This window comes from Staurois parvus, unplaced genomic scaffold (genome assembly GCF_062004578.1).
Source record: "Staurois parvus isolate SC_StPar_1 unplaced genomic scaffold, SC_StPar_1.0 ptg000444l, whole genome shotgun sequence".
Lineage (NCBI taxonomy): Eukaryota > Metazoa > Chordata > Amphibia > Anura > Ranidae > Staurois > Staurois parvus.
Window position 1 is genome coordinate 3,442,726 of NW_028318240.1, and position 19,448 is coordinate 3,462,173.

General features: G+C 42.8%; 1 protein-coding gene across 1 annotated transcript in view; it reads left to right on the forward strand.

Annotated features, from left to right (window-relative positions):
- Window positions 1-19,448, forward strand: part of LOC149453960 (uncharacterized) — an 80,950-nt gene that overhangs the window by 53,673 nt on the left and 7,829 nt on the right. Inside the window, exons 5-10 of the mRNA XM_089687994.1 lie at window positions 1,708-1,829; window positions 1,929-1,987; window positions 5,838-5,986; window positions 8,807-8,875; window positions 8,964-9,123; window positions 13,491-13,649. Of these exons, the coding sequence (XP_089544120.1) occupies window positions 1,708-1,829; window positions 1,929-1,987; window positions 5,838-5,986; window positions 8,807-8,875; window positions 8,964-9,123; window positions 13,491-13,649 (718 nt within the window). The remainder of the gene's footprint in view (window positions 1-1,707; window positions 1,830-1,928; window positions 1,988-5,837; window positions 5,987-8,806; window positions 8,876-8,963; window positions 9,124-13,490; window positions 13,650-19,448) is intronic.

Sequence of the window (19,448 nt, forward strand, 5' to 3'; positions counted from 1 at the left end):
GTGAGTTATTCCTAAAAATTACAGCCTACAATAAAAAACTACATATTTCCATGCAAAAAAATGGTACCGCTTTCAGCACCAAAAATCGGAAAGAATCATACCGCCAGGGAGGTTAAGAAGATATAAACCCTCACTGTAAAATGTCTTTTCACCTTTATGTATACATAACTGATTATTATTGTAATATTTTTAGTAGCATTTGTTGTGAGAAAGAAGTATTTCTCTTTGCTTAATCACTCCTTGCAGCACTTCCTCAAAATTGTAGTTATGGAAGGCACACTGTACAAATAACTAAGTTTGAAGTTTCATGTGTCGGGACTATATGTCCCATGGTCAGTTGCACCTTGTCCCAAATGTTGTTCTCAGAGATCATCTGTTGGTCCTTCCTCCCACAGCTCAATCAGTAGAGGACCAGCAAACGAAGCTGAAGTACTGTACTTACAGTATACATCGTTGTGTTGCGGTAGTGGTTTGGGAACTTTTTGTCTCGTTTCCTGTAAATAAACTGGGTTGAGCTGAGCGTTGTCCAGCCATTCACAGGAAGTCTTGTATTTTATCAATGAATACAAGGCTTCCTCTGTATGTCTGGGGTGAAGAGCATGGTGTCATCCTCCCACCTGTCCATCACAGCCAATCAAACAAAGCCTTGCATTAATTCATCAAAATACAAGGCTTCCTGTGAATGTCTGAGCAGTGCTCGGCCTAACTCGATTTTTGTTTCGGCAATAAATGGGAAAATGTGATCACTGACATTAGCAAAGGAAATAGTTTATTTATGCCAGCTTGGCCAAAACAAACTATTTAAATGGATAGCAAACCTGGATTTAGGCTTCAAATCACATCAAAAGCCTTTTTTTTTAGTTTTGGATAGGGTATGAAACAATTCAATTTCTTGTAGGATTTTTTTTCTCTCTGTGTCCAATTGGAGATATTTCCCCTCCTTCTTTATGGGTTAGACCACAAAAAGTAAGAGGACACCACTTCAGAGTGAAGGAAATCCCCTCTTAGACAGCTGTCAGTACCTGTGGTAGTGAGCCCTTGTAGATAATCAACTTAGGGTTCCCCAGGGTGCGGAGTCAAAGCCCAGGCTGCTTCCTCACCAGAGCCCCTGATGGTGGGGATGGACTTGCAGCAAGCTGGGACCAGATCGCGGCCGCCAGGTACGCCCAGCTGAGGATAAGGAGGCCACTCACAGGAGCAGAGTACAATAGGGGGAGACAAACGGAAATCCAATAGACTAGCCGAGGTCAGGACGGGTGGAAAATAAGCACAGTCAGAGAATGAAGCCGGGGTCGGTACACAAGTAGTCAATGCAGGATACAGGCAATAGCAACACACAGGAGCTCCGACAACTAGGAAGTTGCTCAGGCAAAGTGGCCTAGACTGAGCATGTCTTATATAGACAAGGAGGAGGGCCAGGAAGTGATGGAAGGGAAGGAAATAAAACCCAGAGGACAGCAGATGACGCCCATAGGTGAGCACAAACACATGAGAAGGGATCAGGAACAGCACTACAGCAAGGAGGTAAGAACACAAACAAGAAACTGCAGGCTAACTTGCGACAGTCACCAAAAACACATGCCAAAACTTCTCTTTCCTACTCTGTCCAAAGCTGAAGCAAACAGTTACCTTTAGAAGCACTTTAAACAATGACTGTACATCCGTAAAAATTTGTTAATATTTGTTCTAATTCTTTCTTTCCTGTAGTCAAGTCCGTTGACACCTCTGTGACTGTTGACCTAAGAATCACCAACATAGAGTATACAGACAATCTGAAAGACCCCACAACAGAAGAATATAAGGATTTTGAGGCTCAGTTTAAAACAGAGGTGAGTGATCAGAAGGTTTTTTTTTAAATCTGGCTGGCATAATTTATCTTAGAATTAACATCACATATAATGAATTACCTGTCACATCTCTCCATGCAGATGAGATCAGTCTATTCCAGTGTCCCTGGATACAAAGATGTGAACATTACAGAAATCAAGTAAGTTTATCAAAAGCATGGATATTTAATTGTGTCCAGGCTTATGAAATAAATAACCTTCCATATTCTTAAGGAGCTTTTGAAACAAGCCATCACTGATCTCTGTAGCTGCTGTCGCTGTTATGTAATTCATCCCCAAATTTTAAAGCAGAGATCTCTAAGTTTTTCTTTCACCTTTTCTCAGCTTCCTTCATTGGCTGCATTCACACTGTGTAGTGTGCGAATGTGTGCAAAAAATGTGCTTCTCGCTTGGCACGCCAAACATGGGAAGCGAGACACACAGAGACAAAATGTGCAACAAACATGGAAAAACACACAGAATAGAATAAACAAGACACTAAAGGAATAGAATAGAAAATACTATTGTAGAAAAGAATAGAATAAAGTAGAATAGAATAGAAAAGAATAGAATAAAATAAAATGAATAAATAGATTAGACTAGAATGTTTATAGTTGTCTTCTGAAATTCGAATTGTAAATTTGAATTTTGAATCAGTTTGAAAATAACAAACATACTTCAAGATACGACCGTTCCTAACCTCGGAAACCACTAAACAACTCATTCACTCCCTTATTATATCACGCCTCGACTATTGTAACTCCCTCCTCACTGGCCTACCTCATCGCAGGCTATCCCCACTTCAGTCCATCATCAATGCTGCTGCCAGACTCATTCACTTTACTAGCCGCTCTGTATCTGCCATCCCTCTCTGCCAATCCCTCCACTGGCCTCCACTCAGTGTCCTCCACACCTCTCTGCCAATCCCTCCACTGGCTTCCAATTGCCCAGCGGATAAAATTCAAAACACTAATACTGACGTATAAAGCCGTTCATAACTCTGCCCCAAATTACGTCACCGATCTTGTCTCTAAATATCACCCAAACCGTACTCTCCGCTCCTCGCAAGACTTCCTACTCTCTAGCTCCCATGTCTCCTCCTCCCATGCTCATCTCCAGGACTTCTCCAGGACTTCCCCCATCCTCTGGAACTCCCTACCGCAAGCTATCAGGCTTTAGGCGCACTCTGAAAACCTATCTCTTCAGGGAAGCCTATCCTGCCCCCAGCTAATACTGGAATCCACTGCTCCTCCTACCACTCCATCCCCCACAGCTAATTACCTCTTGTACCACTATCCCCTCCCTCTTAGATTGTAAGCTCCAAGGAGCAGAGCCCTCTAATCCCTCTTGTATTGAACTGTATTGTTACTGTACTGTGTCCCTCCATAATGTAAAGCGTTGAGCAAACTGTTGGCGCTATATAAGTCCTGTGTAATAATAATAATAATACTAAACAAATCCGAATGTACAAAATGAATTCCAGAAACAAATCATTCTAACATAACAAATATTATGAAAAAAAAAGTATTAACCTAACAAACAAATTTGAAATGAAACTAATTTTTCTGTTGTACACATCTCTAAATTTTAACCAGCAGTTTTTAGATAATTTCACGTTATTCTGGTGTGGGCCTTGTGGAGGTGTACTTCAGCCTGATGGAGCATGGTGTAGATGGAGCATGGTGTAGATGGAGCATGGTGTAGATGCAGCATGGTGTAGATGGAGCATGCTGTAGATGGAGCATGGTGTAGATGCAGCATGGTGTAGATGGAGCATGCTGTAGATGGAGCATGGTGTAGATGGAGCATGGTGTAGATGGAGCATGGTTTAGATGGAGCATAGTGTAGATGGAGCATGGTGTAGATGGAGCATGGTGTAGATGGAGCATGGTGTAGATGAAGCATGGTGTAAGGACATCATTTTGAAGACATCAAGAAGATGCTTGAAAAGGCTTTGCCACTGCCTGGTATACATTGGAGGGCTCTATTTGTTGTTTCTTTTGATGAGGAATATTTTTAGTGGTCCCTCTCTGCTCAAAAACAATGGAGATCTCCAAAACCCATTCAAGTGAAACTTTAGGGTTTGCAGTTTGGACCCTATCCAATCTTGGTAACCCCAGGTATAGCTGATTGATGGGTCAATACTAGAACCTACTCTTAGAGCTCCATGTACACTGCAGCTGATAAACTCACGTTTAGGAGCTTTTCTGCGTTTTTTTCAGCAGCCCTGAACTCTCCCTATTGTTCTCCTATGTGTCCATGTACACATCTTCGTTTACAGTAGTTTACAGGCAGTTGAGTTTACAATCGTTTTTTTGAAAGCACAAAACTTGTGTTCAGGAGTAGATTTGATCAGCGTTCAAACGCCAAACGCTTGTAAACGTGACTAACCGCGTTTATAAGCGTTTGCGTTTGGAATATTTTTGTTATCTCTTCCATTTCCAGATGCTGTCCAGAGCCTTTTTTCATCAAGAAAAATGCATGCAAAGTGTTTTCCCGGTACTCTCATGGATCCGGTACACCATACTTTGAGGTTTCTCATGAAAGAAAATATATTAGACACTGCTGCAATAATTTCTGCACAGAAATGAGCCGGAACACATCCAAACACCACAAAAAAAAGACAGCTAATCTCAACACATACTGCTCTCTCTGCTTCTGCTCTCTCTATTTCTCTCAAAATGTCTGAAATAGTTAATTTTTTACTGTTTTTCTGTGCATTCTGGGCATTTTGGAAGGTCTCCTGAGGTTATCTTTAACCCCTTTACGCCAGCCGCATACAAATGTGCGGCCTCCCTGCGTCTGGGCCTAGTCGCCGAGCGGCCGCACATTTGCGTACAATATACAAAATACATATGTGCTAAGAGCGCGCGCCCTGCGCGTTCCCAGCACACGTGTCCGGTACTCACGGAAAGGTCCCGGTCTCCTCTTTCGATTGGGACCTTTCCCGATCATGTGACCGTCATGATGACGCGTCTGGGCCTAGACACCGAGCAGCCACAGATTTGCGTTCAATATACAAAATACATATGTGCTGAGAGCGTGCGCCCTGCGCGCTCCCAGCACACGTCCGGTACTCACGGAAAGGTCCCGGTCTCCTCTTTCGATTGGGACCTTTCCCGATCATGTGACCGCCATGATGACGTGTCTGGGCCTAGACACCAAGCGGCCGCTCATTTGCGTTCATTATACAAAATATATACGTGCTGAGAGCGCGCGCCCTGCACGCTCCCAGCACACACGTCCGGTACTCACGGAAAGGTCACGGTCTCCTCTTTTGATCAGGACCTTTCCTGATCATGTGACCGCTGTGACGATGCATCACGGCAGTCACATGATCCCTAAACCCCGCCCGTCCCGCCTCCCGGATTCTGAAACTCTTAAAGGGCCAGGAGGCGCCGGTGTGAAGGGGTTAAAAACCAGCTTCTAAACGCAAATGCTCATAAATGCGCATAAACGCGGTATGCAAAAGCGGCTAAACAGACGTTTTTTAACCTACGTTTTCCAGCAATCAGTTTCCATTGTTCAGATTGTCCCGTGTACATGGAGCCTAACGATGGCTGTACACACAATTAATGGTCTATGTCTTTTCCACTCAATCTCTTCTGACACAAATGGTTGATCTATAGTCGACAACCCATTCCATCGATATGACACATACGGGGAAGTAGATTTAAATCAATTGTTAAGATATGATCATAATTAAGGATTGTAAGTTATCCTTCTCTGTTTCCACCAATGTATTCATGAACAAAGTATCTCAATAAATAATCAATCATTTTCCTCCCTGACCAATCAACTCAGTTTGATCAAATCCAACCTAGATGGAGTGGAAATTGTTTGGAAGGGAAGTTATAGTTTTTCAATAGTTTGCAGATTTGAACAGATATTAATTTTGAAGCGTGTGTGGCCACCATTATGTTTGGCCTTTCCATTTTGAAAACCAAAATAAAAATTGGTTGAAATTTTTTTCCGTACCCAGCAATATTCTGTGTTCTTTATCTGTGGCAGGATGGGCAGTGTTATTGTGAATCATGAAGTGATTGTGGAGATAGAATACCGAACAGATGTGGCTGTAGAGGATCAGTACCAGGAGATATTCCAGGATATCAAGGTGAAGGTGGAAACAGCGAAGGTGGAGCAGAACTGCACAGAAAGTGGTATGTTTGCCGATTCCTTTAACCTTAAAATAATTTGTAATAATGTAACTGTTCTCACTTTACTTTCTAGAGCGCAGACTGTTTTGGTTTTTGATACACTTTAATGCCTACCAGCAGGGGTGGACTGACAACTCATGGGGCCCTCGGGCAATAGGGAATCATGGGGCCCCTGTGTCCTTGTCCAAACTCAAAAAAGCCTATGAAAAAGGTACCAGGGGCATCTCATGGGGCCCCCTACTGACCCCGGGCCCTTGGGCAGTCCAAATGGTCATTCCGCCCCTGCCTTCCAGACACTTTTACGCCCTTCCTACCCAGGATATATTTCAGCTTTCAGCGCCGCTGCATTTGAATGACAATTGCGCGGTCATGTAACACTGCACCCAAACTAAATTTGTATCATTTTTTTGAGACAAATAGAGTTTTCTTTTGGCAGTATTTAATCACCACTGGGGTTTTTATTTGTTGCTAAACAAACAAAAAAAAAGCCACTCTATGCCATAATTATGTGCCAATGCCATAATGTAAATTTCTTCAACAGTCTGCGGGTTCCCAACCCCGGCATCCTAACTGTGGGCAGTTGGTTGTGCTGCTTGTTGCTTCACATCCAGCTACTCACTGCACATGTGCGAGCCAGGTTGTGCTTTGTGAATGGTCCCACAGTCTTCTGAGACCTGTGACATGTCCCAGAAGACTGTGGGGAAGGAGGGGGAGAGGAGATCGTCTAGGCGATCCGAGCAGACGTGGGAGTGGGTATCTGTCAAAACTAGGTACCCGCCCTACCCCCCCAAAATGACATGCCAAATTAGGCAGAGGAGGGCAGAGGACGATGTAAAGCAGAACTTCCACTTTTGGGTGAATCTCCGCTTTAAAATATAGCATGTCTACAGCACTATGAGACTGGAGCTGACGAGTGCTTTAAGGGCTCCAAAACCCTGTGTGACATTTATTTATTTATTTCAGGTACTTATATAGCGCCGTCAATTTACACAGCGCTTTACATATATATTGTACATTCACATCAGTCCCTAACCCTCAAGGGGTGTACAATCTAAGGTCTCTAACTTACATTCATACATACACATACTAGGGACAATTTAGACAGGAGCCAATTAACCTACCAGCATGTCTTTGGAGTGTGGGAGGAAACCGGAGTACCCAGAGGAAACCCACGCAGGCACAGGGAGAACATGCAAACTCCAGGCAGGTGGTGCCGTGTTTGGGATTCGAGCCAATGACCCTGGTACTGCTAGCGGAAGGGCTAACCATTTACTCACTTGGTAAAAACCCTGGATATGCTTGCTGAATATCATGTTTTTTAGAGTAGTATTTCCAAATTAACCACTTCCCGTCCGGCCCATGTATATAATCGGCTGGACGGGAGCAGTGCAGGGGCGGGTGTCCGTTTATAAACAGCCTCCCCGCCCCCTGCTTGTGTGCGCTCCCTAATGCCCCATACACACAATAAGAAAATTGTACGAAAATTTTGTGTGGAACCACTGATTGAACGATTTTCTCTGCATTGATGAGCAGGATGTTTTAACCGACAACGATAATGTGAACGAAAAAATCCATTGTCATTTCGCATCGGAACGACCAGTTTTCTATGCGGTAGTATGACGGTCATACAAAAAAAACCTATTAAACGCTATCACGCATGAGCGGAAACAGAAGATGACTCGGATGTTTATGTCCAAGGAATCTTCGTAAAGACGAATGAAAAATCCAAATGTTAAAAGTAAATTGGCCTAATGAGATAATGAAACCAGAAATTGCATATTATATGTAATGGAACCGACCCCAGACTGCGCTTGGGTGCTTCCGTTAGAATACGGCTTCCCCGTCCGAACACCGATAACAGACACCGCAGCCGACCATACAAGACTAGACAACACCAATCTTGAAGTAATCCAGAAGGTAGACTAGTTTATTTGAACAGAGATACAAGATATATACACTCAGGCGACAATCCCCCCTCCCTGCATAATGACACAGGGCGGGGCAATCTACATTTAGTAACAAGAGACAGACAGGTATTCAAACTTCACACCAGCAGACAGTCCCATCAGGAGGGAGGGCTGCTGGAGACACCCTCCCACTAAGCTAATACACATAAACACATACATCCCATAATAGTTTGCTCCCAAGCCAGACAAACAATAGAACAATGGGATGCAGCCATATAACACCAAACAATCCACAACCGCCACCCCACCTATCTCCTAGACAATATTAGGACAGATCACCCTGTACCCCTAACAGGCACAGGGTGACTTACACATAAGAGGGATATGGGGAGCTGAGACAGGGGTCTCCCCACCTCTCCAAAGTGAGCTGGGGTCTATGGGCCCCCCCACCAAAGTCATTCCCGTCACATTATATTTTATGTGTCACTATTTATGTGTATAGGTAATGTAATAAACGATATTATACTCATTGCTGGTCATTGTTGTGTATATCGCTCGTTCTGGCTGGAAGGGCGTGGCTACAAGGTCACACGCACACCGCATCACTTCCACTTGTATGGAAGACGTCAACACTATGTATTGCCCAACAAACGATTTTTTTAGATTGGTTAATGTGGGTCACAATTTCGACCAACGAACAAACGCCTCTCGGTCGTCAGATGACCGATCGGTCGATTTTCTAATCGTGTATTCTCACCTATAGGCTGTGTAGCAGAGGCAACAGAGTAGTAGATTGGTTGCACTTTCATCCAGATGACTCCATTTTAACTTTCACATATCTGTTGATATCAGAGTAATAATTTAAGCAGATACATAGTTCTCTGTTCCACCAAACTCAATTTTCTTTTCCGTACAGCTTCTACTTGTCTGGTTTTTGATGAAAAATACGGGAATGTCACACAAAACGAGGTTCCTAAACCCCAAGGTAATTCATTCTTTTCTTAAGTGGATAAAATGTCTTTTCAATCATACAGGGTGCCAGATAAAGTTTTACATTTTTTATTTGTTCCTAGTCTGTAGTATTATTGAAGATGGATATAAAGCGTTCTACATAGAAACAATCACTTCTGATGGACTGACCTGTATGTCATTTTGTGATCCGGCCTATGCAAAGTATAAGTCCTGTAATGAAGGAAGATGTACGATTCAGAAAGATGTTGGTCCTCAGTGCTTGTAAGTGGGATGGCCTCAAATTTTATGTTAAAGGAACGTAGAGTGGTTTTGTATTTGTTCTCCTCATTGATGACGTCAGTGTTTCTCAACCTTCTTTCAGTCAAGGCACCCTTTAAACTTATAGACAGTCCCGAGGCACCCCTTAAAATTATGGACAGTCCTGAGACACCCCTTAAACTTATGGACAGTCCCGAGGCACCCCTTAAAATTATGGACAGTCTCGAGGCACCCCTTAAAACTATGGACAGTCCCGAGGCACCCCTTAAAATTATGGACAGTCCCGAGGCATCCCTTAAAATAATGGACAGTCCCGAGGCACCCCTTAAACTTATGGACAGTCCCGAGGCACCCCTTAAACTTATGGACAGTCCCGAGGCACCCCTTAAAATTATGGACAGTCCCGAGGCACCCCTTAAACTTATGGACAGACCCGAGACACACCTTAAAATTATGGACAGTCCCGAGGCACCCCATTCTAAAATGGGGTGCCTCAAGACTGTCCATAATTTTAAAAGGGCACCCCATTCTAAAATGTCAAAAACTATTCTAATAGCAACATCCACACATGTAGGACACCCAACATTAGAGGTATTTATTCTTCCAAAGCAAATACACACTTTCGCAAACTTGTACTTTTTTTTTCTTTTTAATTAATATTTTATTGCATTTTTTTCATTTCTATTCCATTCCAATATAAAAATTTAATGTCACTTATTCAAATATTTTCACCCACAATACAACATACAAAATTACAAATACAAAACCTTCCCCCTCCCAATCCATAATCCTAATTAAAAGGTATGCGCTAATAACAAACTTATACAAAGGTGTATATCATCATCCAAAAAACATTAGTGTTTTAAATAAATAATTATAGTGTCCAAACATAAATTAGTGTCCAAAAAATATATATATATCTTCAGTGACTTGAACCAATTGTGAAAAATCCACCACCAAAGGAGATTAAATGAACTCCCCAGAGCTAATGGCTGGTCAGATTATAAACCAGCCTCCCAATCCATACCTTCCCCTCCCCTTCCCTCCTCCTCCCTTCCACTCAGCACCAATCATCTTCTTTTTCATCTTCTTTTTTTTTTTTGAAGTCCTAGGGTTTTCTATATACTTTCATTTAATTTAACCTTCCTAAACTCCTCCCACTTCTTCCACTTCTCACGAAAACCTTCCATTTTATCTTCATCTAAATGGTATAATTCCTCCATTTTATATATCTGATCTACTCTCTTAATCCAATCTATTATATTTGGTACTCCCTTTTCCATCCAGATTTTGGAATCAGACTTTTTGCTGCGTTCATGTACTGCAATAACCCAGAATGTCTATATTTTTCTACTGTTAGCTCTGTTGCATGTAAAAGACATATCCCTGTGTCCAGGGGTGTATTTAGGTTTTGTGCTGCCCTAGGCAACACAAAAATTGGCTCCCCATCCCCCCCCCCACGGAGAGATTCTGACACCGACCAACACCTCCCTCCCCCACGAAGAGAGCCTGACATTGACCAACAACACCCCACCCCCCACCCACATTGGAGAGAGCCTTCCACTACCACTGCCCCCCATACACTGGCACCCCCCACCCGGGGAAGAGATAAGACACTCACCTTCACAGCTCCGTAAATCCCCGGGAACAAGAGTCAGGCTCTGTATACACCATCAAGCAGCCCGCAGCCTCTCTCAGATCCCACCTGGTCCCCGTGCTGCGCGTGTTCCTTCTTCCATCCCTTCTTTTGGGGGCGGTGCTGCCCCACTGAAACATTCTGCTGCCCCCCTGAAAAATGCCGCCCTAGGCAAATGCCTTGTTTGCCTTGTGGTAAATACACCCCTGCCTGGGTCCCGCACACTGGTACTGACTAGTATTCCAATGTTTCTCCTCTCCCTCAGTTTTTCTCTATCACTGAGCTAATGTGACCCCAGCACTGATGTAGAGGGGCAGGAGGGGGTCAAACTAGGATGCTGTGCAGGCAGCTGACATCCTCCTTATCAACTGATGATGTCATTGGTTGTCAGGATGCCGGTGGCTACAAGGTCGTAATGGTGCACAATGAAAGCCCGGGGCTTTGTGTAACTAAAAGGCTGGCTTGTTCCACCCGCGGGCTTGTATACACATTTTGGGCAAATTTTAGACATTTTGCCAAGGCACCCCTGAAGAAACCTCAAGGCACCCCAGGGTCACTGGGCACCCTGGTTGAGAAAGGCTGTATTACGTCAAGAACCAGAAAGATACAAAATGTTATATTTTTCCTATTGAGGTTTCAATCAGAGAGGACCATCCAGATAGGTAGCTACTTTTATTGTGCTGTCTGTTTGCCAAACCTATTGTAAAGCAATTGAAAAACCCTATTGTAAAATAACCTACTGTGCAAATGTGTTAAGTACTTGTGGAAAATTGCTATAAAATGAGAATGTTTTATTTTAACAATGTCCAAAGTGCATTTGCACACAGTTAAGGATTTTGAGGGCATATTGGCAAGTGTATGAATATACAATTATAGCAAATGGTTGATAACAAGCAACATGACAACAAGCGAGGTAAAATACAGTCATCAAATCTACAGAATCAGTTGTGTAGGAGGAATGAAACAGGGTGCTTCCATACACTATACAATTTTCTGTCCAATTTCTGTCCAATTTCTGCCCAATGTCCTTTAGATCTACCTTCACCTATGTAGTGCAAGGGCCTGCCTAACTGGATACAATTGAAAGTGTTGTTTAGGCTTGACTTCATATTATATGGTTTTTGGTAAATCTAAAGCAAAATTCTCAAGAAAACTGTATAATGTATAGTCAGCCTTATGCAGGCCATACATTGATCAAAATTCAAAAGATTTTTTTTTCTAAATCCTGTGGCCAGGATTTTCGTGAGGCCATCAAAATTGGGTGATCAGGCATGTTGGAAATTTTTTGAAAAACCAAATTAATTTCTAATCAATGATGGGAGAATTGTGTGCGAAATATAATAAGAAAAAGAAATGATCATGAGTTGTGACCTGGAAAGAAAAGAAGATTCTTGGCCACAAAAATTAATTTCATGCTCCCAACTTTGTGGGAAGAGTTTGGGGATGGCCCCTTCCTGTTCCAACATGACTGCGCACCAGTGCACAAAGCAAGGTCCATAAAGACTTGGATGAGCCAGTTTGGGGTGGAGGAACTTGACTGGCCTGCACAGAGTCCTGACCTGAACCCCATAGAACACCTTTGGGATGAATTAGAGCAGAGACTGTGAGCCAGGCCTCCTCCCCCGACATCAGTACCTGACCTCACAAATGCACTTCTGGAAGAATGGTCAAATCTTCCCATAGACACCCTCCTAAACCTTGTGGACGGCCTTCCCAGAAGAGTTGAAGCTGTTATAGCTGCAAAGGGCGGGGCCAACTCAATATTGAACCCTACGGACTAAGACTGGGGGGCCATTAAAGTACATGTGTATGTAAAGGCAGGCATCCCAATACTTTTGGCAGTCTGGTGTACTTTGGAGAGTCAACTGATTTTCAGTAAAATGTTTTAGTTTGGAGGACTTTTATGTTTCCTTTACATTGCACTAAAAAAAATAAATAAATAAATATTAAAAAAGAAAAGAAAAAATACCTAGATCATGGTGTGACCTAGTTCAGTGCTAGGGATAGTGTTTGGGTCAAGGTCAGGGTCAAAGTTCAGAATTTAAAAAAATGGTATCAGTGTATTTTATATAAAAAAAAGACAAAAACAAAATGCACACTATTGTTTCTGGGCTGTACTCTGGGTACAAACAACAAATAACACACACATATATGGTATCGCTGCGATCGTCAAGAGCTGGGGAATTTATTTTTGGCTTTTCTTTGGTGGTAGATTATGGTGGTAACACAAAACACACAGCTAAATAAAAAAATATATATTTTTTTTTACTATTTGGGTGCCAGTTTTCCTTTGATAATAAAAAAAAATCAGGACCATTACCATTTACGACCAAATGAAACCCAATTTGTCCTGAAAAAAATGCGGTATAATCCACATGGATGTACAAAGTAGTTGTGATGATATGGACGGTTTTACTAACACATGTCAACGTTGCAAAATTATGCTTAGGCATTTACATGTGTTTTACCCTCAGGTGTGAAGGGGCTAAACAAATTTGTGTCTTTTTCTAAATGTTTCCTTTATATAGTTGACATTTAAAAATGCGATGGCTATAAAATACCACCAAAGGAAACCTCTGTCTGTCTCAAAGAATTATATAAAATTTATTTGGCACAATGTTGATTGACCAAATAATTGTCCAGCAAACTATCAGAAAACCTGAAAAATTGTGTATTAATGGAAGGGGTGAAACATGCTGTTCCTGGGTGGATAATGTATGATTTCTTCACACAGGTGTCCAAGGACAGACATCAACATATACACAGGTCCAAGCTGCACAGGAAAAATATCAAAAGCTGGTGTGTATGGAGGGGTGGGAGCTGCCCTTGCTGTCCTTTTCATTGTTATTATCACAATATCATTTTACCTGGTCAAAGAAAAGAAGAAGAATGGGTGAGTACCGTGCAAAAAGTTGTGGACTGACATTTTTATGGCAATGGTGACCAATTTAATTGATATAGAAGCCCCCAGAGCAGCCAATGCCATTGCCAAAGGGTTTACATAAATTCTGAGTGTATGTATTGCTACAGTGAACGGTTAGATACTGGAGACATACTACAGGAGATGGTCAGAGACTGAAGACATACTACAAGAGATGGTCAGAGACTGCAGACATACTACAGAAGATGGTCAGAGACTTCAGACATGCTACAAGAGATGGTCAGAGACTGCAGACATGCTACAGGAGATAGTAAGGAACTGCATACATGCTATAGGAGATTGTCAGGGACTAGAGACATAGTACAGGAGATAATCAGAGACTGCAGACATACTATGGGAAATAGTCAGAGACTGGAGACATACTATGGGAGATGGTCAGAGACTGCAGACATACTATGGGGGATGGTCAGAGACTGCAGACATACTATGGGGGATGGTCAGAGACTGCAGACATACTATGGGGGATAGTCAGAGACTGCAGACATACTATGGGGGATGGTCAGAGACTGCAGACATACTATGGGGGATGGTCAGAGACTGCAGACATACTATGGGGGGTGGTCATAGATTGCAGACATACTATGGGGGATGGTCATAGACTGCAGACATACTATGGGGGATGGTCATAGACTGCAGACATGATGCAGGAGATGGTCAGAAACTGCAAACACACTATGGGAGATGGTCAGAGACTGCAGACATACTATGGGAGCTTATTATTATTATTATATAGTATTTATATAGCGCCAGAAAGGTTTGCTCAGCGCTTTACAATATAGTGGGGGACAGAACATGAGACAATACAGTAACAAAACAATACACGAGGGGTTAGAGGGCCCTGCTCTTTCAAGCTTACAATCTAGAAGGGAGGGGATAGTGGTACAGGAGGAAGTGGCTCTGGGGGATGGAGTGGTAGGAGTGGAGGAGATCGGCTGTTAGGTGAGGGTGGGGTAGGCTTCCCTGAAGAGATGGGTTTTCAGGGTGCGCCTAAAGGTGAGAGGGAGATGGTCAGAGACTGCAGACATACTATGGGGGATGGTCAGAGACTGCAGACATGATGCAGGAGATGGTCAGAGACTGCAGACATGATGCAGGAGATGGTCAGAGACTGCAGACATACTATGGGGGATGGTCAGAGACTGCAGACATACTATGGGGGGTGGTCAGAGACTGCAGACATGATGCAGGAGATGGTCAGAGACTGCAGACATACTATGGGGGATGGTCAGAGACTGCAGACATACTATGGGGGATGGTCAGAGACTGCAGACATGATACAGGAGATGTTCAGAAACTGCAGATACACTCTGGGAGATGGTCAGCGACTGCAGACATACTATGGGAGCAGGGGCGGACTGACCATTTGGAAATTTGGGCATTGCCTGAGGGCCCGGGGTCAGTAGGGGGCCCTATGAGATGCCCCTGGTACCTTTTTCATAGGCTTTTTTGAGTTTAGGCAAGGACACAGGGGCCCCATGATCCCCTATTGCCCGGGGGCCCCATGAGTTGTCAGTCCGCCCCTGTATGGAAGATGGTTAGAGACTGCAGACATACTATGGGGGATGGTCAGAGACTGCAGACATATTATGGGGGATGGTCAGACACTGCAGACATGATACAGGAGATTGTCAGAAACTGCAGATACACTCTGGGAGATGGTCAGCGACTGCAGACACACTATGGGAGATGGTCAGAGACTAAAGACATACTACAGGAGATGGTCAGAGACTGCAGACATGCTATAGGAGATGGTCAGCGACTAAGAAAGGGAAAAAAAGGGAACGAAAAATCAGAAAAAAGGTAGACAATTAACAAATTAGCAAGAAGGCGTAGAAAAATAAACCAAACCATTTAGCTAATAGAAGCCAGCCTAACAAATATGATAATAACTGATGAATGTGGCTGCTGGGGACTACAGAAACCTCAGTTTCTTGTTATTACCTAGTATAAATGAAAGACACCTTTACTACAAAGCACAGCTGTGGGGCCACATTAGTAGATCACCATCTGAATGTATATACTTTTAAACTTAGAGGTTCAATCAGAGAAATCAGATAAGCAGCGTGGATGGAGGAACCTGCAAGGCTAGTTACTGTATTCTGACAGTTGGCACTCACAGCTGTTAGAATACCCAAACAGTATCTGCATCTGATTGGATGCAGCCAGGGGCGGACTGACAACTCATGGGGCCCCCGGGCAATAGGGGATCATGCGGCCCCTGTGTCCTTGCCCAAACTCAAAAAAGCCTATGAAAAAGGTACCAGGGGCATCTCATGGGGCCCCCTACTGACCCAGGGCCCTCGGGCGGTGCCCGAGTTTCCAAATGGTCAGTCCGCCCCTGGATGCAGCCATTTTTTGGCTGACAATTTTTTTCCTTCAATTTTAACATGTAAGGTGGTTGGGTGGATGGTGCCAACAGAGCCACCCAATGCTCAAACTTTTGAAGTTTATGAGGAACCAGCTGAAAATAAAAAATAATAATGCTGCACTTCTCAAAACCCCATATACCTTACATATACAATAATTACTACAAACAACAACACAATACATAATAGTGATTCAAAGTTCGTGAGTCCTCAATATTGTGATTGAGATATAATAAATGTGAAATCGTCTTCTCAAACCTATATCCGTATTCCTACGAAAACATACAAATCTTCATATTCCAAAATGAGTGCTCCTTCACCAAACACCACAACTGTGCCCTCACTTGTAATACTTGGTCATATTACGCTTGTGTCCCTTTAATGGACTGGGTTGGTTGGCGATGAATCATGAGAAGGAATCTTCTTTCTAAGTTAAGAGATCACCTTCTCTGCACACTTCTTACTACTCCTTTTATTCCTTTTCTCCTCCGATTGATATAAAAAATGAAAGACTGATAGTGTTTTCTCTTAATAAAACATCGGTTTATTTAAAACTTAAAATGGCCACTCATATAAAAAGGTGCTGAATGGCACCACATATATTCAGCATAATATGCAAAACATGGAACCATATATCTCACTCATTTCGTGTTTCTAGATGTTCCAATGACTACAAGCGTCGTGACGTCACAAGCCCCTCCCCTACGCGTTGTGACACAGGGTCACGTGGCTTCGTCAGGGGGTTATAGGTTTGAGAAGAGGATTTCACAACATTTATTACATCTCAATCACAATATTGAGGGCTCACGAACTTTGAATCACTGTTATGTATTGTGTTGTTTATTTAACCTCCCTGGCGGTATTCCCGAGTGTAGCTCGGGGTAGAGTTTTAGTACCAAGAGCGGTAACCCCGATCTACACTCGGGCTTACCATGCTGCGCTGCATAGGGAGTCCCTGCAGCACTTACCTTGTCCTTCGCTCCCACGATGTGTCCCCTGCAGCGTCCCCGGCCATCTCCTCCGGCTAATGCCGGCATCCGGCTTCTGTGTTCCGGTCCCCGTGACGTCGGGACGTACGGGCGGCGGCGGCGGGAAATTTGAAAATTTTAAAAAATGTCATTTTTTTCAAAACACATTTTTCACAGTAAACCATTGCTGTTTCAACCCATTTCACATACATTTTGTCCCGAGTGCTTTGTCCTGCGCCCTGCCTACATTTTGTCTGTCTTTTTGCCTGGAAACTTAGAAAAATCCATGACGTCCAAAAAGTGTCCCTTTAGGTCAAAAGCGGTTTTAGATCAGCTAGAGAACAGCGATAGTAAATCAGAACCACTTGCAGAATTGAGTGATAATGATTCGTGGAGAAATTCATCATCAGACACTGAAAACGATTCTGCGACTTTGCTCAGCAATGTACGAACTTGGCGCTCTATTTCAAATTTCAGTGTTTTCGGTTTGATTATATTATTGAATTAAATGTATTATTATTATATTATTATTTTTTATGATTATTTATTAAATTATAATTTATGATTTCGTGTTTCAAATTTTATCATCCCCGGGATGTTTACTAGACTCTTGTTCGGACAGATTTCAGTGACTTATTCCTAAAAATTACAGCCTACAATAAAAAACTACATATTTCCATGCAAAATAATGGTACCGCTTTCAGCACCAAAAATCTGAAATAATCATACCGCCAAGGAGGTTAAAAGTTAAAATGGCCACTCACATAAAAAGGTGCTGAATGGCAGCACATATATTCAGCATAATATGCAAAACATGGATCCATATATTATTATTATTATACAGTGTAGTGTACAGCGCTGAGCAAACCGTTGGCGCTATATAAATACTGTATAATATATCTCACTCATTTCGTGTTCCTAGATGTTCCAATGACCCCAAGCGTTATAACGTCACAAGCCCCACCCCTACGCGTTGCGCCACAGGGTCAGGGGACTTCATCAGGGTGTTATAGGTTTGAGAAGAGGATTTCACAACATTTATTACATCTCAATCAAATATTGAGGACTCATGAACTTTGCATCACTGTTATGTATTGTGTTGTTTGTAATTATTAATGGATATGTAAGGCCCAAGGGGTTTTGAGAAGCGCGGCATTATTATTTTTTATTTTTATTTTGGCACAGTGATATGGGTATGTGCAGATGTGAGCTGCTTCTCCACTGAATTATTGTTTTCTAATATTCTGTGTGGTCGCTTGCAAGATTTCTTGGTTATTTGTTGTAACCAGCTGAAATTCACTCCATGTATGGTCGACTTTTGAGTGGGGACCTCTTCTCATGTAAGCACTCACTAATGCCCGGGACCAGGTGGGGGCTCATTCATGTAAACTCAACATTAGGGCGGCACCCTGTATTCAGAAGTGAGCAGTACACCTTGTGCAGCTGTGTGGCAACCTGTAATTTCCGGCCCGTATTGCTGCACACTTGACTTCCAGAATGTAGCATTTAGAGGACACCACTGAGTCAGTGTCCTGTTCCACCAGTCCAGCATAGCACTGCCACCTGTGAAAAGAGAAAACCTGCAATACGCCCAACAAATAATAAAAGTGACAAAATATAATATAAATTGCAACGAATAAACGAATTAATAAAAAAAGTGAACTGCCGCTACTCTCTTCCTGAATACTAGAAAAATGAAAAAAAGAAAAATAAATGAGTGCGCTGTACACTAAACCAATCTGTCATAACAACTAAACACAATATACCAAAGATAGACCATAAATAAATGCAGTGGGGCAAAAAAGTATTTAGTCAGCCACCAATTGTGCAAGTTCTCCCACTTGAAAAGATAAGAGAGGCCTGTAATTGGCATCATAGGTAGACCTCAACTATGAGAGACAAAATGAGAAAACAAATCCAGACAATCACATTGGCTGATTTGGAAAGAATTTATTTGCAAATTATGGTGGAAAATAAGTATTTGGTCACCTACAAACAAGCACGATTTCTGGCTCTCACAGACCTGTACCTTCTTCTTTAAGAGTCTCCTCTGTCCTGCACTCATTACCTGTATCAATGGCACCTGTTTGAACTTGTTATCAGTATAAAAGACACCTGTCCACAACCTCAAACAGTCACACTCCAAACTCCACTATGGTGAAGACCAAGGAGCTGTCGAAGGACACCAGAAACAAAATTGTAGACCTGCACCAGGCTGGGAAGACTGAATCTGCAATAGGCAAGCAGCTTGGTGTGAACAAATAAACTGTGGGAGCAATAATTAGAAAATGGAAGACATACAAGACCACTGATAATCTCCCTCGATCTGGGGCTCCACGCAAGATCTCAGCCCGTGGGGTCAAAATGATCCCAAGAACGGTGAGCAAAAATCCCAGGACCACACGGGGGGGACCTAG